The sequence below is a fragment of the Pimephales promelas genome, chromosome 3 (genome assembly GCF_988280905.1).
Source record: "Pimephales promelas chromosome 3, fPimPro1.hap1.1, whole genome shotgun sequence".
Classification (NCBI taxonomy): Eukaryota; Metazoa; Chordata; class Actinopteri; order Cypriniformes; family Leuciscidae; genus Pimephales; species Pimephales promelas.
In genome coordinates, this window is record NC_142771.1 from 17,653,004 (window position 1) to 17,680,427 (window position 27,424).

Below are 27,424 nucleotides of genomic sequence, written 5' to 3' on the forward strand. Positions count from 1 at the left end.
CACAGTGGTCATTTGCAACTGCCACAACACATTTGCGTCAAATACCAGGTTAAATACTTTCAGGAGCATTCGAAAGCACATGTTGACCATATTAACTTAACTATCTTAACCTAATGTCCTCAACAGATTAACCAGCCAAAGAGAATGCACAGAAAGAGAGTGACATTGGTCATGGTACTGTGCAAAGGAAAAGCAGCCACCTCTGTTTCAGGTTTACACCATGACCCTCATGATTTTTCCCAAACATAACTTGACCCAGACAAAACAAAGTCAAGGTGTAGCCACAGCACGACTGTTGTGCTATCAAAGAAACATCAACACCTTTGACTTCAATGCATCTTCAAATGAGAGCAAAGCAAACACATTTCTACCTGCCACCCGGCCGAAACCGGTACACTTCTCTTCAAGCATGCTTGCGTTTGTGCATCTCTCTAGCCCGTTATCTCTCTCTCTCTAACTCACCAGTGCTAGGCATGCTGGTGCTTCTGGATTGAGGAAGCAGCTCCACGGGTCGCTCTCTGCTGGACGTGCTGTCTGAAGAAAAGCAGGATTCGGTCTCATAGATCGTCTGCAACATCGCGCACAGTCCCGGTACGGTTGGCTTCAAAAGCATGCCAGTCTCAAAACACCGTCACACAATAAATGCAAAAAATAACGCAAAATCAACATGAAAAAGGAGATGGCAACCCACTCTCCATCAAAAAAAGTGAAAAACGCAAACACATTTGAAGGAAGAGGGCAAAAGGCAGTGCGTCCTTTTTTATCAAAATGTGCGTGCATGCAAAGAATCATCAACCGCTTTGCCCTTTAGCTCCATGGTTTAATACAAAATAAATGAACTAAAAAAAAAAATGCAAGCAGAACCAGTCTCCGTGGAAGGAAATGCCGTAGACAAATCCTTTAATTGCCCACTCGGAACCATCAGCTGTACGACACACAAACGAGTCTATTCATAAACCACATCACCTTCTTGTCTAATTGTCTATGTCAGGAACAAACTGCTAATTCACGCCGACAAGTCCGAGTGTGGCTCGTGTCCAAGTCCCCCCTGTCTGAGCGTGCCTGTATCCTGCAAGCATCTGAAGTTAAGCATGTGGTATCGGCAGACTCCAAAAGAGAGACTTCCCCATGACGAAACGCGACGGAGCTTGGAAAGACGAGATGAAAGCGACCGAGACGGAAGAGATGATCACAATACAGAGTCTCTCTGTTCCTTCCAGTCCTCGCGACAGCACAGTACAACTCGCTCTCCTGATGAATGGGCTTAGAGTGGACCGCCCGACGTTGTTCTGTTTAGTGTGACTGCGTTGCTTTTATGTAGCCGTTTTGTTTAAAGCCGAATCTCTGCAGCTTCACCCGCTGTGCCTGGCGAACGGGAGAGCAGAGGTGTAGAGACGTGGAGTTTACAAACAGACTGGAGCTGCTTCAGGCTGCTGGAAATAGCTGCCGAGCGACAGGGGAGGGGCGGGACCGTGCTATAAATAGAGTCGGGAGCTGAGAGCTTGCTTGGAGAAAGGGAGAGGAGGGGCGAGAGAGACGGAAGATGGAAGAGAGGGGATGGTTGATTGTTTATCACGTAAATAAAGGAGCCAAAAAAAGGAGCCAATCTGACACAAGACCGTGACAGGACTGGAGGAGTGAGACCAAATAGAGTTTAACTTGATAATACAAGCCAGCACAAGGGCAAACAAGATACAAAGCAACACGCGCGCAGCTAAATTTGTGACAATGCACGCTATTATGAGTGGAACTAATTCACGCATTTGAAACACAAGCATTTAAATCTAAGCTTTTCGTTCTGAGAACTGCTTACTGTTTACACAAGTAATTTGCGTCAGCACTATTGACACAGAGAACACAAGGGTCACCGTTTCACAAGCGCATGTGGGTCAAAAGACTAGGCTGGCAAATGCAGCATTGCCAAACCTGCGAGGGCACTATATTTATCAACTTCAGCAACAAAGCACATATACGGTAAATTAGCCATTTAGAATAATTTTAAACCTTTGAGTTTTTGAAAAAAAAAAAAAATGTAACATGTGACCCCTGTGCTGTGGAAATGCACATTTTCCAATAGATAATGGTGACCAACATGAGCGTTACAATGTTTAAAGACACCAGAATGATGTCTGGAGGAGGTGCATTTAAATCAGTAATGTACTAATTATTTTTGACGTGAGGACAGTAAAATGAATCTATTGTGAAATGCGCCATTGATTTCATGTCCTCCTGAATGATATATGACATTAAAGGTTATCGGGCATCTGCGTTCTGCATCAATTTAGAGACCCACCGCCTAACGTTCATTGCATTTATTATACAAGACCTGTTGCACAAGCACAAAGCTTCAGAAAAGATGCGTCAAAACTAAAAAAGGAAGATAAAACGAATCTGAGACCACACCGTTTCACAGTTTTCTTACAATGACAGCTAAACATCTGTTTCATGCAGGGAAAGTTGGTCGCAGACCAATATTAAAGGGTAGGATTTATCCAGAACGCCTAAATTAGACCTCTGACGTGCTTTTCTTAGAGAAGTCTGTCACCATGACCACTAGTGAAAACGGATTTGGCTCAAGAGCAGGCAACAATCTAAGAGAAGCTTTGTCAAGCATTTGTTTGAAAAAAGGACATGTTGAAAAAAAAAAATGGAACAACAGAAGTGCACGTACCCAGCATCGACTATCATTGCCTGGCCATAAGGGCGGGATCTGAGAGGGCAAATACAGGCTGCGCACATGTGTGTGTGTTTACGCTGGCGAAATCAAAGCAGTCAACTTTCAATGTTTTGGCACCCGTTGCAGGGCCAACACATAATTTGATCTGAGGCTGTAAATAGAAGCAAGTTTTCGACAGCATGCAGCATGAACAGTGTGTGTGTACGTATGCAATGCATGATTGCATCGTGTAAATTGCATAGATTGTGCACTTGTTGCTCTTTAGGCATGCCAAACTGCTATCTGTCCCACAGCTGCACGCACGTTGAAGATTTTACGTGGTCCTTTTAACTTCAGTCTTGTCTGTTTGCTTTAGTTTCCAGCCGCCCAGTGTTATTTATAAGTTGATGTACCTTTTAGGCTTACTGACGTTAGTTGGGCTTATATTTAGCCATGGGAAGGTGGGGGGAGCGCACCACTTGTTTTTAAGCCCATTTTTTTTTACGAGTGATGAACTCATGTTGGTAATGTCAAGGACTTTGGCAGCAGACTTTGTTTGACAGCTAGTCTCTCGCCTTTAGCCAGACCTGACCCAATTAAGGCCAACCCAAAGCGAGCTGTAACCTTTTGCCACTGGGTTCTGAAGGAATCTTGGACGCTGGAGAAGAATGGTAAATAAATGTGGCCGTTCCTCACTGTGGCTGCGGACAGATGGGCTAAATATGCGTTGAAGCTTTGGGAGCATGTGAACTCTCCCTCCCTCCCTAAATAACATGGGACTATATTAACTCACACTTATGAGCCCACAAAAATAGTCTCGGTTTGGATGGGATTAATTAAAACAACGCCAACAAAAACACAGCGGTTTCTCACACAGATAACCAACTCTCTTACTGGGGACTCTCCTGTGACTGCTGCCATGTTAGGGAAATGTATTTAAAGTATGCTTACATTTTTTAATCTTATTTTGTTTGTTTTCAAATGTAAACTATTGAACCTGACAAAAAACTGCAGAGCTATTTAAACGAATAGTTAACTTTAAAAAAAAACTTTTGCTGATAAGTTCCTCACCCCCATGACATCCAAGATGTTCATGTGTTTCTTTCTTCAGTCGAAAAGAAATTAAGGTTTTTGATGAAAACATTCCAGGATTTTTTCTCCATATAATGGACTTCAATGGGAACCAAACGGTTCAAGGTCCAAAAGACAGTTTTAGTGCAAACTGTTCAAAGGGCTTTAAACGATTCCAGACGATGAATAAGGGTCTTGTCAAGCAAAACGATTGATCATTTAAAAAAAAAATAAAAAAGTCTAAGTTTTATAAGCACAAATGCTCGCATTGCTCTGTTCTGTGATGAGCGTTCGTGACTCGAAGGGTCCTAGATAAGACCCTTATTCATCGTCTGGTGTCGTTTAAAGCCCTTTGAAGCTGCACTGAATTTCTCCTTTGGACCTTGAACCGTTTGGTTCCCAATGAAGTCCATTACATGGAGAAAATCCTGGAATGTTTTCATCAAAAAGCTTAATTTCTTTTCGACTGAAGAAAGAAAGAAGCGGACATCTTGGATGACATGGGGGGGGGGGATTATCAGCAAAAGGTTTTTTTTTTAAGTGAACTATTCGTTTAAATAGCTCTGCTTGGGGGGGGGGGGGGGGTAAATTATCAGCAAAGGTATTTTTAAAAGTGAACTACACCTTTAAAGCTTCTCTTACTGATGATACATTTATAAGTGACTCTCATTCCAAATTTGGGAAGATGGTTGGCACATGTTGCGTTTTCAAATGCACGACCCGAACTCACAGCGTCAGCCAACTGGCGAGTATTTTTTTTTACAGTATGCTCGCCAACATCGATTTCTACTCACAAACGGCACTTGGCGGGTGTTAATTTTGGACCCTGGCTGAGATATTAAGGGAGTCCCACACAGGCACTAGATGGCACTGCTAGCTTGTGCTGTGGAATCAGAAGCTACACTCTCCATGCATGAAATGAAAATATTTTAAATGTGTTACAAAAATGCAGCTATTTTTTCCCCTTGGATTCACATTCTTCAATTCACGTGGGACACACTTTTCTTAGGTCGGAAAATAAGGATCCGTATAAATACAGACGAAAATCACATCCCTGATATAGAGACCAAAATATCATATAGACTTGGTTTAGCGAGCAACCATCTAGCAATGGCATAGGCTATAGCTATATGCTCATCACTCAGATCACCTTAGCAGAAACCCATAACATCCTAACATTTTTTTGGGGCATTTTATTTTTTGGAAAGTAACATGTCACTGCACCTGAATCCAACTCAGTCGTTCAAAGAACTTGGCTTGTGCTGTGATCCATTTCACTGAAACAGTCGATCTAACACAGAGAAGAAGAGTCCCTGGCCTTTTTATATCGTCTGAACAACAACCACCAGCCATGAGCAATTTGTTACCTGTCTTTATTTTGAGCAAAGAGAATTTCTCAGGTGTGCACAATCTATTTTGAAAGTGCTGCCAAGTCCAATAACAAACCCAATACAAGAAATTAAACAGAATAACCTGGAAGGAATGAGAAATTAGCTTCAGTTTGCAAAACTGTTTCTTAAATGTCCTCGTTTGAGCGACTGCCAGACATTCCTGTGAGGGAAAGGCAAAGAGAATTAGCTTTCAGTTCTGCTCTGCAATGGGAAAGGACATGCACACACACACACACACACACACACATAAGCCAAAAAATCCTTCAGAGCAAATGTGGTCAAACATGTCAATAAACTGCCCATGAAAGCTTGATATGAAGCCCGTATACATTTAGAGTGAGAAAAACACCCTTTTTTAGAATCATCGTTTGATGACTCATATCAAGGCATAGACTGATGCACTTACACCGAAAGTGAGGATTCACACACACACACAGCACAGGAGACGCATACAGATTATTTCTCCTCAAATAGAACGCTGCGATGACTCATTCTCTGCACAGCCCCAACTGCAATGCTCCTCCCTGCCAGAGAACACGCACACGTTCACATATACATACACACTTGTGTGTATTTATTCCACCGATTCAAATATTAACACATGCAGAAAATGACAAGATCCTCTGTGTTGGAGGAAGGCCTCCTGCGGTATTCCAGAGAAATCAATGTTTCAAACAGGCTGACTCATTTAAAGCGGTGCTTACTGACCCGTGTCTTGCTCACTTTTCAGATAACAAACCCGTCGAATTATAATGGGAGTTGAACTGCAACTGCAAACAGAAGTTAAAAAGAAATTATGCATGTAGAACGGCGCATGCACATACAACGCAATGTTTATTTAATGTGTGCAATTTCTTTGGGAAAATGCTATTTTTAGAGCTTTTGGTTAAATGTGAATGTACGAGCATTATTACACAAATGCTTTCACCACTCTTTAATATAAGATCTATCAAAAAATGTTCTAAATTTTTCACTAACAAAAAGCAGATTATAACAATTCGACTCTGACCAGATCTGCATATTACACACTTAAAGGGGTACTTCATCACTTGCAAAATGGGCTTTCGATAAAACTTGGCTGCCTATACACTATACAGTAGAAAGGAGAATTGTTTAAACCGGTACCCTTACAATAACCGTTTTGTTATTAACCATCTGCCAATAGGCTTTATGCACAACTTACTTCCGCATTCTCTGTAAAACAGGTCGCATCGCTTCCGGTCCAGGTCTTTTGTATGTGCTTCATGAAATTTTTTGCGGTTTTACTCAAGATAACTTAAAAGGAGCGAACAAAGATTAGCATAACCAATATCCCTCACATGTGCAGATTGATATTTTAATGTTTTATATTTTTTATTCTTCACAGTAACGTTTAGATATTTAAATGTAATAAAACGCCAATAACAAAGTGAACTAGGTAGGTTAGCTGATTACCTTAAATATCCATAGATATCGTAGTCAGTTCTTACGGCCGTTAACACTTTCTCTGACAAGCGGATGCGATGAGACCCGTTTTCCGGTTTGGTCACTTGACGCACGGCATAAAGCCTATCCGACTGTCTATGGGCAGGGATAAAAAAAAAAAAGCAGAAGTAAAATCTGAAGTTTTCACGAAAGCCCTGGAGCTGTCAAAAGTTTCAAACTTTTTCTGAAGAATACATTTTTTTCGAATTTCGATTGAATTTCTCGATCCAGGTAACACCGAAAACGAGTAAACATTGTTAATTTACATATACTACCGACATTGTAACAATACAAAGCAGGTTAAAAATCAGGCAAGTTATACTTTAAACATAAATAACAATCAGTAAAAAAAACTAAAAACATTGGTTCATCGATATAAATTTTGTTTTATGTTTATGGCTATATTTTACATACAACTCTAGATTTCCCACATGATGTACTCTTTTTAAACAGATATAACAGCGATTATTTATACTGTTTAATAATGAACATCTCATTATTAGGGATTCGAATAACATCTAAATTGCTATTAGGCCAAATATGCCAGAGAAAAAAACACGTCTATGTATTCGACTGTACATGTATTCGTCCCGAATAATCATGGTACGGATGTCACGGTTCGGTGCATGCAGTCAGACAATGAATACAGTCACTCACTGGTGAACCACTTTTACCCCTTTTCCACCAAAAAAGAACTGGTTCGGAACTGGTGCTGGTTCAAAGTTGGTTCGTAGTTGGTTCAACTTGTGGTCAGAAAAGATGCTTAGAACACATCTAAATCCCGCCACAGCCCCCGACGTAAGCATGACGTGGTAAAAGAACGGTTCTAGTCCAGCAAAGAGTTGGTGCGCCTTAGAAACCAGTTCTCCTGGCCGATAACCGGTTCTTTGGCTGTCGAAACCGGCTCTGAACCGGCTCTCAAAATGCTTTGGTGGAAAAGGGGCTAATACAATCCAGAAGGGGGCGTGTGTGGTAATGCAACGCAGTTTGCTATCCGCCGTAACAGGAAAAGGCGCAGAAGAAGAAGAACAGACAATTTAGGCATAGATGTGTTCACATGTAATTTCTCGATCAGTGTTTCAAACGTGAAAAGAAATCAACATTTATCTCAGGCAAGTCATTTAGTGTCCACACAGCATGATTCACTAGAAAAATGAACTCTAGAGGGGAGCCTTTCACTAAATATGTGCACTTTATTAGCTTATATAATTATTATATTTACTTTACATGTTAGTAATGTCTTCTTAATTATTTTTACATGTTTAAAAAAATGAATTTGAGAAGTTAATGCAAAAACCGCCTAATGTGCAATTTACTTTTTTTGAGTGTTTATTATTATTATATCTAAAAATTAATATAATATAAACTGAATTTAATAGTTTAAGCTCTGTTGTTAATTGTAAACTTTAATATTATAGAAATGTGCAAGAAATGGCTCCCTATATATAGTTTATATACTGTTTACAGCATTAACTTACATAGATTTTTATTCTTAAAGCTACACTGTGTGATTTTTACCCCTATCTAGCGGTGAATATGTATATGACCGTCCAGTGAATATTAGTTTTATATTCCTTTCAATTCCGATTTCATTTTAACTCCTATGGTGGCCAGTGTAGTCCAAGATTAACATGGCTTCCAGTTCGACCTCGTCCATGAGTGTTAACTCAAACGTAAACGCGAAAGGTGAAGCTTGAATTAACGGGTATATCCCTCTTTGGCTAATGTACTTTCAAGATGGAGGGGCAACATGGCGAACGACATTAGAACCCCTTACCCGTATGTATTTTCAATGGCATATTATACACTCACGAGAATACTTTATTACTTGAACGAAGTAAATATACATTAATGAGCACATACATTTTTGAAAGAACTACGTGTTTTTAGCTAAGAATAAACTAAAAGAGTTATCCAGAGTAGCTTTAAGAAAATGCTAATCATAATTGAATTTATTTAAAGAGGAAGACAATTTGTTCAATAACCCACTGTTTTAATAAAAAAAAAGAAAAAAGAAGCAATTTTGTATTTAGTTTACTTCCTTCTGCTGAACCCATACCGAACCGTGACTTCAATACCGAGGTTCATTAAACTAAAAGTGAGGAAGGAAAGTAGACACTAAGAACATTATATTATTAAACAAACGCTAGTACATTCTTCAATAAAGAAGCCTTTAGAAGTCTCATATTAGATAATATCTAAACCGAGTTAAATTAAAAAAAATATCTAAACTATCGATTAAAAACTCAAGGGGGATCAAAATAAATGTTCACGTCACTCCATAACTTCTCTGAATGTGTTTGTGCATCACTTTGTGTTATTGGTGATAATTTAATTAAAAACTCCATTCATAATCTAGACATGGACATACTGTACCAAACGACCACCAACAGAATATGAGCACAAAGTGACAGTGTACAATGTTTGACGTTGTCTCTGAACTTGACTGGTACAAAGCATGGAGCCCAGTATGGTGAAGGGCTTCAGCAGATGAAGTGGCCTTTTATTGGGGGAACAGGACTGTACAACATGTCCCCAAGAGAACAAAAGGCCTAACTGCATGGTTGAAGGGATTGACACTTGTTTCTCCTTGATGGGCTTGGATGTGCTGGATCACATGGAGCTTCAGGCTCACTGGACATAATCACAGACAAGGTCCTTTGATACTCCACAAACAACAAAAGCATCTAGAGATGATTAACATGAAGCTAACTGATTATTTCAGCTTGGAGAGCTTGGCTAATCTATCACAGAGCTCTACAATAAAGCAATATGCCAAAAGATGTGGAACAACATTACAGTGATTTCACTGTAATTTAAGGGGTGTTTTAGGTACGTGAACTTATTACAACAATAATATGATACAAGGATGCGATCCGGATGAAATGCCATAACATTTCTGGTACTGATAAATCGATAATCATTTTAATGTTATGGCAGATAGTAAAATTTTATGCTTGCATTAATTAAAAAAAAACAACTAACAACTAAAATCAATCATAAATCACTGAGATGTAAATCCTACAAGTAATTTAGGCATCACAACATTATAATGCAGAAATAAAGTATGAGAAATGGATATTCCTAAAAAATTACATTTAACAGTGTTATGTAAATATTAAATTATGATGATAATTTTTTATATAAATGTAATATATTTATTAAAAATTAATGACCGCTTTTTCACAACTCTTTTTTATTAAAAATATTTTCCCTGTTCATCATTAGCTTAACTGAATTAGCCAAACCACCTTATAAATAAAAGACTTTATTAGTGATATTCCTTCGTTGTGCGCTCATTATAGCCACTCAACCCATGACAACATATTTTTCATGGCGATACTTCTAACTGTTGTTCTATTAAGCTGTGAATCTGTTTGTACAGTCAATCAATAACAGGAGCACAAAAAGTTGTACAGTAACTGATGATAGTAGCGCCAGTATCAGCTCTCAAAATCTAAACTGAAATATTTTGATCCATTATCCCACTTGGGACCACAAAGAGAGAAGATGGTAAAACTCAATGTGATGAAAATGAAAGGACAAGACTTGAAACCTGACCGAAGCGCCTGTGCCTTCAGATCAGTTGGACATGGCTGTTAACAAGAGGTAAAAACGATATAAATACAGTTCGTTTTCTCACACAAACTGCTCATTTCGTGTCTCAGGCCATCAATGTGTACTTATATTTACGAGTCATTCAATCATGCTTAATTTTGACTTCTCTGTGCATTCTCTTTGAGGTTAACCCAGGGTGGACCCCATAAACCTGCATTATATGACTGATAAACAACAACGGTTTGATCGAATAATATCAAAATCGAAAATACTGTGGAAACAAAGATGCCTACATCTTGGTTGGCCTTGAGGTAAGCTAAAACATATCAAAAATGAATTTCAAAGTGAACTATCCCTTTAAGAGCACCTTCATCGGAGCTGCATACCCAATAAAATGTCAATAACAGTGGCATACACAAAAACCATACGCAAAAGAACCAGTGAGTTTGCATCACAGTGGGCAAACACGCCAATCAGCAAAGATCTCTGGGCAGTGATGATGTGGAGTGGGGCAAAGCGTCGAAGGTTGCCACGGCATCCAGTGACACTCAAAGACGTCATGAGGGAGACAGAGGGTTAATAGAGGTTGTTACCGGTTCTGATTATAAACGGCAGAGAGTCAGAGAGAGCCAGGCGAGGAGAGGCTGAGGAGGAGAGAGTGGGGGCGGGCACAGGGCCGAAGGTATGAATTAAAGGCGCATTAAGAGGGGGCTGATGGGAAAAGAAAGGGGCGAGGAGAAGAAGAAAGCTGCAGGGTACAGCAACAGATAAATAATGATGGACAAAATCCACAGGTTTTGTTTGTCTGAGCAACAAATCTGGCTAAGCTTCACCTGAGACGAGACAATTACACGCAATTACGCACACAATCATAACAACGGGTTGCCCGCCCGCTGACAGACCAAAAATCTTCTACGAAACGTGATCTGTAATTGCTACAGCTGTGAGTCAGGTTGCATTACCACTATCACTAACACTACTACTACTACTACAACAACAACAACAAATGCCTTTAACTAAAACTGCATTAATCATTAGTTTCCAAACAGATTAATAGATTCAATTTATGAATCTCAAATTTAGATTAAGAATCTTAAAATTAGGCCTATAGTATTAAAGTTACAGCAGAGTATTTCATTTTACACATGGGGTACTTTTTATCCATGTGTACACCAAACCCATCTTAAGTGTTTGCTGCCTAAAAAAAGCTTTTTTTTTTGTTTCATCTGTCCATAAAACCTCATCAACAACAACAAACTTCTATTCTCGCAGGTCATGTAAAGAAAAGCACCACAAAGAAAATCTGTGATGGCGGTTGCTGAACAAAAAGCAAACGAGTGCAAGTCAATAGTGTCAATATCAGTCAATGCAAACGTTCATGTACTGCAGCTCTTCTTTAGAGGCCCAGATGGAATCTGAAGACTTCTGATCTGATTCTGAAGTTTCAAATCTAAACATATTTTAAAACACCATGTAATACATACATCGCGTCTAGGAGAGCATGACAAATGAATACAATGTGTGTTTTAAAATCACTACACAATATCAGACATGTTTAATAATCAGAGTCTGTGCCTATCAGTTTTTTGTGAAACTCCAACTACTGAAAATGCTCAGACTGGCTCTGACTTTCAGCAACTAGTCTCAACTCCTCCAGAATGCAAACGGGGGCAAATACGGTATCTAGGCAAAAGTCATGTAGTCGAGGGGTTTTCAAACTGGGGTCTATGGACCCAGAGGAGACCGCAAAATAAATAATACTAGTATTTTGAGTTGAAAAATTAAACCTAATAAATGTAACTTAATAGAAACCATATCTTTCAAATAATATTTTAGACTAATATTTTATTTGTATAACTTCAATTATTCACACTAAAGATTGGATGTTTAAAACATCTGATACTTGGAAAAAATGATCAATTGAGACAAAATCTTCTATTAGCAAACATCAATGTTTCAGAGTGTAACACGACTGAATGAGTAAAAACTCTTACCGGGTGTGTTTGGTGAATTCATGGATGACGCTGACACTGATCTTCTCTGCCTCTAAAGTTCTCCAAGTAGCAGGCAAGGATGCTTTTTGGATAAACCTCAGTGTGCACCCTGTGGTTCAGAGGCACGATGCCGCAAGACAGCGAGTTCTAAAGGGGGTCTTCGGTGTCAGCCATGACCGTAACCCTCACGAGGAGGGCTGTGATGGCCGCTGGTGCCAGCTGAACACCCTCACTGCAACAGATGCAAACACACTGACGTTAATGAAACCGAGACCACTGACATCCTTCAAGCCAAAAAAATACAACGCAAAATACCCTCCTCAAAATTACAGTAGATTGTGGCTGTGACCTGTCTGAAAAGCAAAAACATTCATACATAATAATATAAAGCAAAACAGCTCATTTGTTTTTCAAAGAGTGAATAAAGTCCCCTAGCTGCATATTAACGGGGTTCGTAAGAGTCATTAACGCCTGTGTCAGAATGTTGTGCTCATAACAGAGTTGTATGTGTTTGCAGCTTACAAAACAGATCCAGAGGATGTTAATGGATGACTCACCCTGCCTCTTAAGTCAGTGGAGACGCACTACAATACCCACGCTGCCTAGCAGCGACTGGATACGCAGCAGGATAGCACATTACCCACGCTGCCTTTCATTCGACCATGAGCCCTGCCCCAAGCAAAGAATAGAGAGGTTCTCGACCGTCTAGTTTTAGTGATTATTAAAACACTGGCCCACACTTCCTGAGCCTTAGGTCTGTTCAGTATTCAAGTAGATAATGTTATGCATCACAAAGCATTCGAGTTTCTGAAACACGCACTCTTATGCAAATCAACACACCAACATGAAATATTAATATATACACACACAAAAAAATGAAAATAGGTCAAAAACGTTTTTGTGCATACCAGGTGCCTTTTTGGACAAACCTGCCAGATACTTTTGAACAATATGCACAGACTAATTGCATTAAATCACTAGTAAAACTGCAGCACTGCATTGAAAAGATGACAAGCTTCGAGTTGCCTTGTATGCACTGGGACGGTAGCCTCACCTGCTGGTTGAATCATGCAAGTAAAAGTCTGAGTGTGATTTGTCTAATGATCCAGTGTGACAACGGCACACTATTTTGGGTATAGAATAGTTCAATCAATCAATCTATCAGTTTTCTTGAATTACTGAGTGAACAATGTTCCAGGTCCCTACTTGCATATCTAAATGAATCAATGCATCTAAACACAAGTGTGTTTTCAGCTCAGAGCCAATAAACCGTAATGAGTGACTGATAAATGTCGGAAATAGTCTAGTAATTTTGCTTTGACGCACTTTTTGAACTTGGGCCAGGACTTTATGGCAGCTGGATTTCTTGAGTGTAATGTTTCGACTGCTGATCTCAAAGTACTGTTAATCTCAAACTGCAAATCCCATCTTTATGTGGCAGTCCTGTAGACCTTCAGTAAGTGTTTTTTAGATCTGTGTTTGTAACAACCTGCAATCGTGTTGATGCTCACCAATGAAATAAGAGAAAAAAAAACAAGTCATCAATGACTGAGAATCAAGTAATAAACAGTTGGAAAGAACACTTAATGCAAATAAATATTAGTTAAAAATAAAATATCAAAGCACTGCTTCTTAAAAGCATATAAACAATGAATTATGTACAAATAATAGAACACAATCAAGAATGCTTTTGCATGGAGGTGTACAGTATATATTGGTCAATTTTAAGCAAATAGCTTAAATCTACAAATACTTTCTTATATTTATTTATTTAAATCGATGTTTATTTCTTCTAAATCTCATCAACAATTTAAATGAATGAATTAAATGAAAAAAAATAAATGATATACTAAATCAACTTAGTTTTTGTCTAATGAACTTAAAAATAAAATGACTAAAACTAAATTCAATTGTTTAAATGTGCGCCCAATCCGAGTAATTGAATATTGACTATCTGCTAACACCGAATCCCTATCCGATACTTATATTTCCAAGTGGTTTGAGCACACTTCAAGTATATTAAAGTTTTAAAATCGATCCTATGTCTCTGGGGCAAAAATGTAAAATCATCTATCATGCACTTCCAATATAACAATTACTACAGTAATTATATTTATAGGTCTATACGCAGAATAATTGCAACAAACAGAAAAAAAGTGAATATTAAGTTAGAATGCATGAAGCTTGTGGATTCGTACGAATTCGTACGAATTTTACGAGGTGGCTAATTTGTAACAATTCGTACGACCTCACTAATACGAATTAGTAAGATTTTTGCTAAATCGTTCATATTTTACGAATTGGCCAATTCGTATAAATTCGTACGAATGACCTACCCCTGACCCCGCCCCTAAACCTACCCATCACGTGGGTTTAGACAAATTGTACGAATTTGTACGAGTGAGGTCGTACGAATTAGCCACTTGTTAATCACTCGTACGAATTTGTACGAATTGGTCATGAGATAGCGTCTGTCAGTCAAGTCCAAAGCAAGACGCAACCCATAGCAACGTGTTATGACAACGACGTCTCAAATAGTCTGAAGGCAGATAAAAAATAAATATAAATGTTATATTGGAAGTTCTTATGCTACCCGTCACAATGTCTGAACTTTGTATTTTGAGCATTTCTTGGTTTGTTTTTGCCTCTTCACGATGACTCGCTTGCTTAAGTCCTCAGTTGTAAGTCGCTTTGGATAAAAGCGTCTGCTAAATTACTAAATGTAAAATGTAAATAGTAAATAAATTACTTTCGAGTGATTTGTTACAAAGGTGCACATCAAATATGTTACACATGGAAGCTTGAACGTGCAAGTGATGTGCTAGAACAGACCTTAATAGTTCTCGGGCATTTGAGCTTCTGTTTCCTATCAATGGCGGTTGGCAAACCCACCTGCACGACACCTGCATGACAGCTGACGTAAAATAAAGGATCGGGCTGAGACCGATGAGTTAAAAAATCTGTTTAAAAAAGTGATAAAGTGGGACATCTCTAGTATTCGCATTATTTACCACCAAAAACAAAAAAAGCATGTCTTGACCGATTTTGCGTGATAGACGTCTTTCCAGTCCCATCTGCGTTTTTCTTTAAATTGTGGCATGAGCACCACTTACACTCACTCACGAAACCATAGAAATCAAGTTTCATTACAGAAAGTCTGAGTATTTTCTGCCATGGTCTGCTAATAAAACTATGGGCCAATATGGATTGTTTTTTCTGTCATTCTGAAAGGCTTGTTCTTTTCATTGGCCACAGCCAGCTCTGACATGTCCCAGGGCCTTGTGGGGTGCTAACATGCTGGCACACTCCCTGGAAAGCCCTGTATTGACTAAAGAACAAGCTGAAGCTGGTCTTTAAAGCTCTGTCAGTGATTTAATGGAAGAGCTGAAAGCTCCTCCTGTCCAAATCTTTGTCACTCCTCTCGGTCTCTCTCCACTCTCGTACAAGTGGTCAGGCTTCGTTCCAGAGTGTTTATCAGCGTTTAATACTCTTTAAAAGGATGGGACACTTGATGAGAGTTTTAACACTGGCTTGCTTAAGAGAATTATCCTTCCTGAGGTGCTTAGCTCTCTTTCTTTGAGCCTGAGAATATGAGAAGGCATCAGTCACTCAACAACGTGTGAATAGCGTGGGGGTGGAGATGTGTTGATTAGTGTCAGTGCTTGATGTTAAAGCCTCCCGCATCTCTCTGAATGAAGGTTTCCAGACCATCAAGGTCCACTAATTTTACCATCTGAGTCACAAAATGGTAAAGCAAACCCCAGAGTAATCGGTAAAGCATCAAGGCACACTTCTTAATCTTTAGATGCAGGCTTACCTTAAGCAATATAAGCATAAAAACCCTTCCTATTATGCATCAAGAACAAACGTGCAGATTTTCTAAAATCAAACTACTGAAAGCACAGCTCCAGCTCATTCCACCACACACTGCACTACAATTATTACACTCATATTGTGTTTTTTCACTCACTTTGGAAAGTCATCTATTTTTGTCTTGTATTATTTTTGATTGCTTTTTTTTGGCCTAAACACAGTGAGTGGCCCTCATTTATCAAAAGAGCGTACACCAAATTTCCAGCGTACACCCAAAACCACGGTGACTTTCAGATTTATCAATATGCACGCTCAAATCCTACACCAGCTCAGGAGGTGGTGTACATTTGTGCACGTTTTGAGTTGCGGAAATGCGCAGAAAACAATTCCTAACACCACAAAACGCACTGACAAACTAAAAGATATGATATATTATGACCCACTGTAAAAAAACAACATAGTAATTATAAACAACAGTGTTTGTTTTTGTGCAACATGGACTTCAATGTTTAATTTGTGCGACTTTACCAAAGCATTTGATTTGTAGGCATATTGCATATGCACGGACTGCCGTGTCACCGCACTCCCTTCTTCGGGACGAACATAGTATACAAACGCGACGGGCCAGCGAGAATAAGTTGCCTGTTCCATTGCAGGCCAACAGGTGAGCTGTTCCACAAGAAATCAGGTGAACGCTGCCTGGTGACCCAGGAAGTGCTCACCTTGGAGACGGAGGACACAAAAGCCCTTGGGTCATTTTACTGAGATGAGATAAAGAGGCTTGTTTGACTTGATTTTAAAGGAGGCCCTTCAAATTAACACCAGATTAACACCAGAGTTAACAATAATTTAAACAAATACGGACAATCAGTCATGCGTCATCATGCAATGAACACATTAGTAACATTCTACAACATTTTAAGGTCTATAATATTTACACTTTTAGTAGCAGGTGTATGCAGTAAGGTAAGGTTACTGAGTCCTTGCTGCTTTAGAGCGGTCAAACGAAAAGCTGAAATTGGTCATTTAGCATGCAGCATGGAGCATGTCAGGTATGGCAGCCGCCCAAAAGAGTAGCGGTGTCCTCAGTAAGACCTCGAGTCTCTGCCCGCTGTGTTCCAGGATCCTGCGTGGCTCACATCCACAAAGACAAATGAATCTCTCTATCCCATTAGCAACGGCTGCATTAAACAATTCAAGCCATACTCTAGTCTTTTCTAGCATTTGGATACGATCACTTTGCAAATTAAAAGAGACCCCTTCCCCAAACACAATGGCAGCTATATATTTTTAATGTATAATAAAAATAAAAATAATATAAATGTGTAAAATATTTTCTGCAAAATATTAACAATGAAGTCAACAATGCATCTTTTTCTGTCTACCATGGACTGAGTACTGATAATAAAAGTAAAGAGAAACATACAACTGATACAAGTCTATAAAATTGTAATATATATATATATATGTGTGTGTGTGTGTGTGTGTGTGTGTGTGTGTGTATACATATATATATATATATATATATATATATATATATATATATATATATATATATATATAAATGTGATAAATCTTATGATTTTGGACCATTCGTTAGATGGTAAAATGCCAAATTTATTCAATTTTAACATAATAGAAAGAAAGAAATACAATTAATAATGCTGTCTTTTTAAATATATAATAAATAATAATAAAATAAAGAACTAATCTAAACAAAATTATATAATCAGAACAATTCTCTAAACTTTTCTACTGTCCCCAGACCACGGGCTGAACATGGAAGAATATATTTTGAAGAATGATGGTAACCAGACAGTTGACAGTAGCCATTGACTTCCATAGTATTTTCTAAGTCAATGGCTATATTGTAAGCTGCTCGTTTGCCCACATTTTTCTGAAACAAACCTTTGATGTAGTCACTAGATTACTCACTGATTACGTGACACTTTACTCAGCTCTTTTTTAACCTGTATTGCCCAGAGCAATTTTTTTTAAGAGGTAGAAGTGGATTTCCCAAAAAAATAACCTGGCTTTATGTCGTTCAAAATTGTACATTTTGGCCACAATTGTACATAGCCTACTCCCCGCAAATAGTGTAAGAGTAAGAGACCCATTAAAAATATAAACCCAGAAAACTGTCAGAAGTCTATTGGGAAATTTGTTCCATTCCTTTCAAAATTGTGCTGAAATATAGACCAGTATAAATTAAAACAGTAATGTCTAAAATAAGCTGTGTGACACAGTTCGCAAAAAGACTGCTATTCACTCACCCAATAGTTCACAACATTTTGACAAAGAATGATATTCAGATTCACACAGAGCTCTGTTAAGCAACACCAAACAATCCAGAACATTACTAAGAGTTTTTTTCCTGGTTTGGTTAAGACACAGCCCTATAGAGAGCCTAAGGTCCCCTTCTGGTCGACCATCATGGGACCTTAATTCGGAAAAATATGGTAGTCAATGGTGAGCCACAATAAATATTTTGATCTTGTTTGAATTGTGCCCTGAATTACACATCTGATGTTTGTCAATTTAAAAGATACATTTTAAAGTCAAGAAAGTCGCAAGTTTGATGTAAAACTGTTGAGGAATAAGACGTAAATACGTATTACAAAGACTACAAACACAAAAGCCGCACATTTTCTCTTAAGGAATGAAGCTAAGTTTACTGAAGCTAACATCTGTCATTTTTTCTATAGTCTAGCGTTATAATCTTAACATTACGCCGTCATGCCTGAGTGTTTTGTACCAGACTGCACACATATGAGCAACAGATCTTGCTCATTGTTCCCGAGAGATGTAGTTCATTGAGCGATTTTCACATAAAACTAAATGTTACTCTTCTGTTTTATGACAAACTGAGACTTTCTTGACTTCCATAGATAAGTTCATTGCCATTGGATTGACTACCATACATATTTTTTTCCTAAAAAAGGTCCCATGAGCCGGAAGCAGAGGGGTGGAACTCATGGTGCGTTCACACCGGACGCGAATAGCGCTTTAGGCGCAAATGATTTCAATGTTAAGTCAATGCAAAGACGCGTTACACGCGTAAAAAATGGAGGCGTAGAGCGCGGTGCGGAAGACGCGAATACGCCTCGTTCACTCGAATGGCGCGTATTGAGCGTCTGGCACTTTAAGTGCATTACGCGCGAATGATTTAGTTAGTGCTAATTGTGCATTCACGCGTTTGAGGCGAATTCGCGTCTGCCGCCCGAGTTGAAAAATCTGAACTTTGGCGTCAATTCGCGCCGCGTTAACCAATCAGGAGCCTAGCTGCTTGCTCACGTGGTGAAGTATCTGGATGCTTCAATAAATTATTTTGTAATATGACTAAATGCATGGTGGGATTATGCACAACAAAGCAAATATTTTTTATCACTTAAAATTTTATTTCTATATACGAGACATGTTCATTTTTTATTGAATGTTATTCATTCCATATAACAATTATATGAAATAAAGACAACCAACATACAAGCAACCAACATGTGCATAAGTTCGTGTCTGGACCTGAGAGAGAAAATAATCACAGGACAGGTTAATAACTTTTGAAGGCTGGCTCTATTTATCATCAAAACAAAAATAAATGACAGCTAGATTAGATGGATGAGGGCAATGGTTATCCTCGCTCCGATGCGGCACAATAGCCAGGTCATCAAACTGGGTGCATGACAGGCCGAAGTACCGCTGACAGCGGCCGTCATCCAAAGCAGCTCCTGGAGTGAGCAAATGGTGAAACTCGCCAAACGGTTCACCTCCGAAGGGTCCAGTGGACACAAATATACGGCGACGATGATCTCCACGCCGCTGTTCTGCTCTCCAGAGTAAATACAGAGCGGTAACTCTCTTGATGAATGCTCGGTCGACATAAAAATAATAAAAACAACGGATTTCGATTCTGACGCGCGTACATTTCACTTCAAACTTTTCTTTTTACGTGCGTACATTTCACCTCAAACTTTTCTTTTTACGCGCGTACATTTCACTTCAAACTTTTCTTTTTACGTGCGTACATTTCACTTCAAACTTTTCTTTTTACGCGCGTACATTTCACTTCAAACTTTTCTTTTTACGTGCGTACATTTCACTTCAAACTTTTCTTTTTACGCGCGTACATTTCACTTCAAACTTTTCTTTTTACGCGCGTACATTTCACTTCAAACTTTTCTTTTTATGCGCGTACATTTCACCTCAAACTTTTCTTTTTACGCGCGTACATTTCACCTCAAACTTTTGTTTTTACGCGCGTACATTTCACTTCAAACTTTTCTTTTTTTACGTGCGTACATTTCACTTCAAACTTTTCTTTTTACGCGCGTACATTTCACTTCAAACTTTTCTTTTTACGCGCGTACATTTCACTTCAAACTTTTCTTTTTACGCGCGTACATTTCACTTCAAACTTTTCTTTTTACGCGCGTCAGTTTCACTAGACACGCGAATTAACACAAAGTAGTCAAGCGTCAAACTAGACGCGTCAGGCGTGAATTTGACGAGTTACGCCCGTTTCACACATACTCCGTTTGCAGTGCGTATGCGGTGAGTGTTGCGGTGCGTATCCGGTACAGGAGCCGCACGCGCTAAAGTGCTTTCACATATGCTGCGTTTGCAGTGCGTGAGCTGTACCACAAACACTGGCTATTTTTATTTCAAAATCAGAAGTTATGCAGCAATACCGTGACCAGTGACCAACAGTCCTGTTATCCCAGTCCTGTTTTCACGTCCTGTCCTGGCCGTTTTTTATAAAGTGATGTCCTGGTTTAAAAAAAATATAAATAAATAAATAATAATAATAAAATAAAAAACTGCTGGAAAAGATCAGCTTTACAGCTAAATATAGGAGATGAGCAAACAAGGAGGATGAGGAAGAAAAACAGGATAAAGAGGAAGAAAACTAGTTCGTTTCTGTACGTTTGTGAGAGGTATTTTTGTTCAATTTGAAGGTATTTCTTTTAGTTAATTAATATTTATATATTTATTTTTCTAATTCAGAAGAGACGTTATTTTTTAATCATTATTTCATTCATTATTTTTTAAACCAACCTGTCATAATAAAACATGTTGAGTATCCTCTGAGAAGCTATCTGAATTTGTGTCTTAATATAACAATTTTCTATCCACAGAGGAGGCATAGCCTATTTTAATTGTATTGAAATTAATAAGGCATCTTTGAGTAAACTTGGCCATGTGTCCTTTGGTAATCAAAATATGTTCACCATATGCAGCAACTTTTATTAAAATAAAAGTTTTGCCATGGCTTTGCGATTCTCTTTTACAAACTTGAATGGACGCATGCTCGTTTAAACACGATTTAAACAACGAATATACAATTCCATGCATATAAGATGTCTTAAAGTAAAAATATGAAACAATTAAATAGCCTACCTTTACGGAGAAATTACTACATTTTATTGAATTAAATGCATTTATGGTGAAACTACTACATTTCGAGGTCAATCTGAGTTCATTTTGACCACGAACCGTGCGCTGTCACTTTATTTGTGAGTTTGCAGCACAGCAGAAATAGACTCGGTACGGAAACGATCTCTGCACTGCTGTATACGCACCGCAACTGGAACGGATCGACGGACTGCATCCGCGTGCAGTGTGAAAGCTCTAACCTGTTAACATGGGTACGGAAAAAAATACGGACCGCATACGCACTGCAAACGGAGTATGTGTGAAACGGGCGTTATTCGCGTTCGGTGTGAACGCAGCATTAGGCTCTCTATGGAGCAGTATCAGACTCACGTTCTGACTAGAAAATGAGTATGACGAAGTCAGGCTATCATTTTGCTGTTTTTATAAACCATTGTAAAGTACTGTAAACGTATGCTCTGCTCATCCAGCAGGAGTTGCAATCACACGGTGCGCAACACGAATCACAGTTCACAGATCTCGTGATGATTCGTTGCGCAACAGAGCCTTAGCGTCTGATAAATGGGTAATCTTGGAGAATGTGTGCTCAGCACTGCCGCTCCCAAAACACTGAGAACATGTGATCGCGAATTTGAAAGTGAAAGCAAAACACGAGCTCCCCGATGGGTGTAAATTAGCTACAATAGCTTGTCTCCCAATATAAAAAACCTATCTCTGGACTGTGTAGAGTGGCTCTGGTCTTGGTATCTGTTTGCACTTGAATACTGAGAGTACTTTGATTATGGTTGCACTTGCACTTATTATTTGCTCTTACTAAGACTAAGAACAATTTTTTTATTTATTTTTGTCATTTATATTGTTTTTATTTCGAAGTTCGATTGGTGGAATTCAGTCATTTGTACAGTCATTTGCAAAACCATTTTCTTGTATGGGCCTATTGTTGTCTTTCAATGCATTTGGTAATTCTCATGCTCATAAAGTAGAACTGGAATGACATTAATTACAAGATTATTAGTTTAAAAAAATTCAAAATGCACCTGCAGACTATTTTTCTAGTCATGAATTTTGTCATTGAAGATTTCTATCAAATATTGTGCAAAAATCTCATCTCATTCTCGTGAACCCAATCTCATGTCTCGTCTCGTAAGATAAAAGTTAATCCACTATGCACATGACACGATCATTCAGAAATCATTCTAATTCGCTGATTTGATACTGAAACAGTTGTGCTGCTTAATATTTTTTTGGGACCTCTGATACTTTTTTAGGATTCATTGATGAATAAAAAGTTAAAAAGAACAGCATTTATTCCAAATATAAATATTTTCTAACAATATAAATCTTTACTATCACTTTTTATCAATTGAACACATCTTTAATGAAAAAGTATTAATTTACTTTAAAAAAAGAAGAAACAAAATACTGACCCCCCAACGTTTTAAACGGTAGTGTACATTGTTACAAAAAATATATATTTTAAATAAAAACAGTTATTTTTTTTTTACTTTTTTTATTTGTTTGACTACATGTTATGAAATATGGCTTTATCAAAAGAATAGTGCAAAAAATTGAGTGAAGATATCTTCGCCCTTCAAAGATATGGAACAGGATACAAAAAGATAAGGAAGGCACTAAATGTTCCTAGAGACACCGTTGGAAGCATAGTTCACAACAGTGGTTACACTACCTGGACGGGGCAGAAAAAGGCAGCTATCAACGGCTGCAACCAGATGCTGAAAACAGTTATGCTGCGCAATGTATTTGGGAAAGCCATTATTATTTTTTTAGGATTCTTTGAACATAAAGTTCACAAGAACAGCACTTATTTGAAATAGAAATATTTTTGCAACAATGCAAAAGCCTTTACTTGTTTGATCAATGTACTGTGTCCTTGCTGATTAAAAGTATTGATTCCATTTAAAAATAAAATAGATACTGACCCAAATTTTTAAATGGTAGTGTAGCCTATATAGTGTGAATATGTGACAAAAAAAAAATCTAATAATATCACAACATATTACATATAAGCCAAGCTTAGATGGCTGTGGATGCTGCACACATTAAATCCAAAGACAAATGACTATTCTCATTCTCATTATCATTCGTTGCAGAGAGTGCATGAGGCACAGCTATCACCACCTGATTCCGCCCCTTGAAATCACTACCATGTTCTTAAGCTCATTACACTCTTCCTGGAACTGGAAGTCACACCATGTGAAACACACCTTGATTACAACCCACTTTAATCACTGTTTTGAGCCTGCAATGTCCGGAGCGATTTTTAAACAAAATCACCAATCATCTGCACAAATTATGGAAGAGAAAGTGGATTTCCCAACACTGAAGCCCCCAAAAATGTACCTCAAACATTTAATGTTTATACACTCAACAGTCTGCTGAAATCCTAAGGGAGTTGTTGGACACCTCGGAGCGGACAGGATCATGAAAGAGGGTACGGTCATCCGTGTAGCGTAACCACGGCAACATCTCTTTTCAGCACATCAAAATATTTTCAAATTTTCACACTCCCACATTCCACACTCACCTTCTGGCCCAGAGGAGTTATGCCTCATATTGTTAAGCAGCTAAAGGAGCCTGGTGTGGCTGTGGGTGGTGCAGAGGTTCAGATCTATTCATTACTAGGACTCATCGTGCCCTTCATTTAGAATGCGAAACAGACCAGAATTCTGCATTCCATTCTCACAAACCACGTCGTAAAGACGAGGGTGTGAACGTGGACGTGCATAGGTGAGGCACAAGGCAACCAAAGAAGTGCAACAAGTTTTACGCACAGACACATTTGGAAAAAACTATGTCCAGTGCAAAAATTAAACTAACTGTTTTAAGCACCTTTGATTAAGCAACTGTGAAAACAAAGTACTACAGTAAGTATATGTGCACCTATAAAGTACAATTACTTACTAGAGGCACTGTGAAACTCAGCTTCTCTGAAAGAACGGATCAAAGTCCAATAGCCTGACTGAGCCAATCAAAACAAACACGAGCAAACAGCCAAAAACTTGGCATACTGTAAGATAAGACCAAATGCAATTGAATACAACTAACAAAATATAACCGTTATGCACTTTTTAAAAGCCTTTTAATGCATCTGTGGTCACCTATTAGTGCATTGGCCATAAACAGGAATGTAATCCTAATCTAATCCTATGCACATTATCTTGAATCTGTATTGTATAATCAAATCAAAGGTGATGTATAAGAGCATACAAGGACATCCTTTACTTCAGAAACCAACCACTGTTTTGTTCTCCATTTCTTCTCTGCTATTAGACTACTGCTGTACTTACACCTAAATTATGCTTCTAGTTTGTAGATTGCACTGTATTAAAATCCAATTATTTGGCTGGAACACAATCAACCCAGTGCATACATAAATCACTCATAACCGAATCGCAGGTTTATATTCAGGCACAACCCATTTTTAGCAAATTCCCCCCATGTTTTGTTAATATCTGCAACTCAGGTTTACATCCAAAACATATGAGCACAGACCAAGAGTCATGGCTAAATATTTAATTCATCTGATTTGCATTAAAAAAAACAATCCTGAGTATAACCAGTTCAGAATTTTCGAAATCTACATGGACACATCAGTGTAACAATCAATATTGCTTGGCCAATTCTAAAATCACGTTTTTAAGAAACCCTTTTAATTCCTCTTCAAAAACAGATGGTGGCCCTTACCAGATCCATAAGCAGTGAATGTAGCATCATTCCCTGGAAATAACTAATGGCACTAGTAAACATGACTAAAAGGCAGATTGTGCTTGTATCCTTGAGCACGGTCATAATAATATCCACTATCTGCTAACCCCTCTCATACCCTAATGAGGGCACACAGCTTTTTAAGCTTCTTTACCACACATTCAGTCAATAATCTTCTAAATGCATTTAAAAAAAAAAGTCACTACTTTCAGAAGCACCACCAAAAGTGCAACCAAAACTATTTTTGTTACAGTTCATCTATAAATGTTACATAATTGAACCTGACTTAGCAATACTAACCTACAATGATGTGTTCATTGTTACACTAATTTTGAATCATCATCTTCCATTCACACAAATCAAAACAAATGAGCCACATCCTGCTATTGCCAAGTGAAAAATGTCAATCTTGCTGCATGAGTGATACACCAGCCTTTTTCGTGGGACAGTTGACATTGTGACTTAATTTGATGAGTTAACCAGGAGGGGAAAAAACACCTGAGAAATGATTTGATTAATTGGAGTCCTTGGTCAACCCACTCGACAAGAGAGGTGAAAACGCTCAACAGCGGACAGCCTTGATTTGACCTCTGAGTAATACACTTAATGTCTCATAGATAGATGGATGGATGGATGGATGGATGGATGGATGGATGGGGGGGTGGGTGGGTGGGTGGGTAGGTAGGTAGGTAGATAGATAGATAGATAGATAGATAGATAGATAGATAGATAGATAGATAGATAGATAGATAGATAGATAGATAGATAGATAGATAGTCTACCATGGTACATTATGTTCTCTCTGATAAAAAAAAAAACCTTCTGTTGACGTTTTGTCTGAGAATAAATTCAGCATATTTTGTTTATAAACATTATCCAGAAGTTATGTTGAAACCAAAACACATAGAATACATTAATAGCTAAATAATACTGAATACTTCAGACATAGCTCATTTATTCTGATCACTGTAAAATGGCATCATAACCTTGCGGTATGGCTGCAAATACCGTTTCTATTTCTTTCCATATGTCGTTGCGCAATAAAGGAAGATCATGATGAATAATATGATATAATCGCTCGCTTCTCCTCCAGCTCAGGAGAACATCATCTTCTGCGCTATACTGGATTTCAAGCCGATCATCCTTCAACTGGCCGTTTAAAACGCTAGCTAAGATGTTGTAACGTTACTGGGAGACTGAGGGTCATGAAAATATCAAACTCATCCCGTCAGGCGATTCTCACGGGCAAAGAAATGGCGATAGTTTGAAGGAACTCGGACTAAATCAGAAAAACTCTTGATGTTTGTTTATGGCTGTCCGGTGTACGAATTCGTCAATGTGCAAAAGGTCTACTGTCTAAATGCAATACATAATACATCCGTTGTCAACATAACGTGTTTCCCTGTGGGTAAGACTGTTGCCTTTCGGTGGGTGTCAAATCCAGGAGGGACAGAACACAAACCATCACTATCAGATAATGTAGCCTATGTTTCTTTCTACTTTACCTGATACTTGTTGTCGTTCCGGGCGCCGTCACAGCCCGTCTTATTTCAGCGTCTGTCTTCCACTTTATCACTTTTGCAAAGCTATTTTCCTCCCCTGTTCATGAAAAGTACAATTTTTCCTGTCTCAACTCTCTTTCCTCCATATTTGCAGCTTCTCCACCAACAACAACATTAATGACGTGCTCTCGACGGTCACGTGACCACGGCTGTGGGTTCTAAAAATAGCGCGCGACACGACAGATTACAACCCGCAGAGCGGGTCTCGCGGGTCTCAACGATTCCTATGTGAAGACCGCTGTTAATTATGACTATGTGTCTCTGAGTCTGCTTCAAAGCATTTTATAATTTTACCAGCAATTTTCTATGTTTTATATATGGATAGCCTATAAATATTTGAACAGGAACTAAACTGGTTTTAGAGAGAAGAGGGCGCCCCCTTTTGGTAGGTTAAGGACTACTGTATGTGATGCGTGGGGAGAATGTCGTGGGCGAGCGAGGATGTTACAACACTTACACAATTTCTTAAAGGTGCTGTATGCCAGGGCTTTCCAATCTTTTAGATGTTGATGTGATTCCTATGATTAATTTATTTAACTATGATTTATATATATATATATATATATATATATATATATATATATATATATATATATATATATATATATATATATTCATGTATTGGCCTATTGCATTTTTTACTCATTTTTTCTTTAGGCTATTTTCCACAGACCCCCTAACAGTCCCCAGTTTGAAAGCCCTGCTTTATGTGATTTAACCCGTTTTGACTAACTTAAGCCAGGCTTAGACTTAATAAAAGGTTCAATCAATGCCTATTTTTTTATTATTATTATTATTTAT

The 27,424-nt window shown here is 38.3% G+C and overlaps 1 protein-coding gene across 5 annotated transcripts in view; it reads right to left on the minus strand.

Moving 5' to 3' along the window:
- hdac5 (histone deacetylase 5) overlaps positions 1-26,769 on the minus strand; it is a 78,705-nt gene extending 51,936 nt beyond the window's left edge. For 4 of the 5 annotated variants that reach the window (XM_039686082.2, XM_039686080.2, XM_039686081.2 and 1 more), the window contains exon 1: positions 463-1,423. In XM_039686082.2, the coding sequence (XP_039542016.1) occupies positions 463-613 (151 nt within the window). In that variant the 5' untranslated portion in view covers positions 614-1,423. Of the gene's footprint in view, positions 1-462; positions 1,424-12,134; positions 12,367-26,566 lie in introns of those variants that run through there. The other variant, XM_039686083.2, reaches the window with a different exon arrangement.
- Positions 26,770-27,424: the final 655 nt, after the last annotated feature.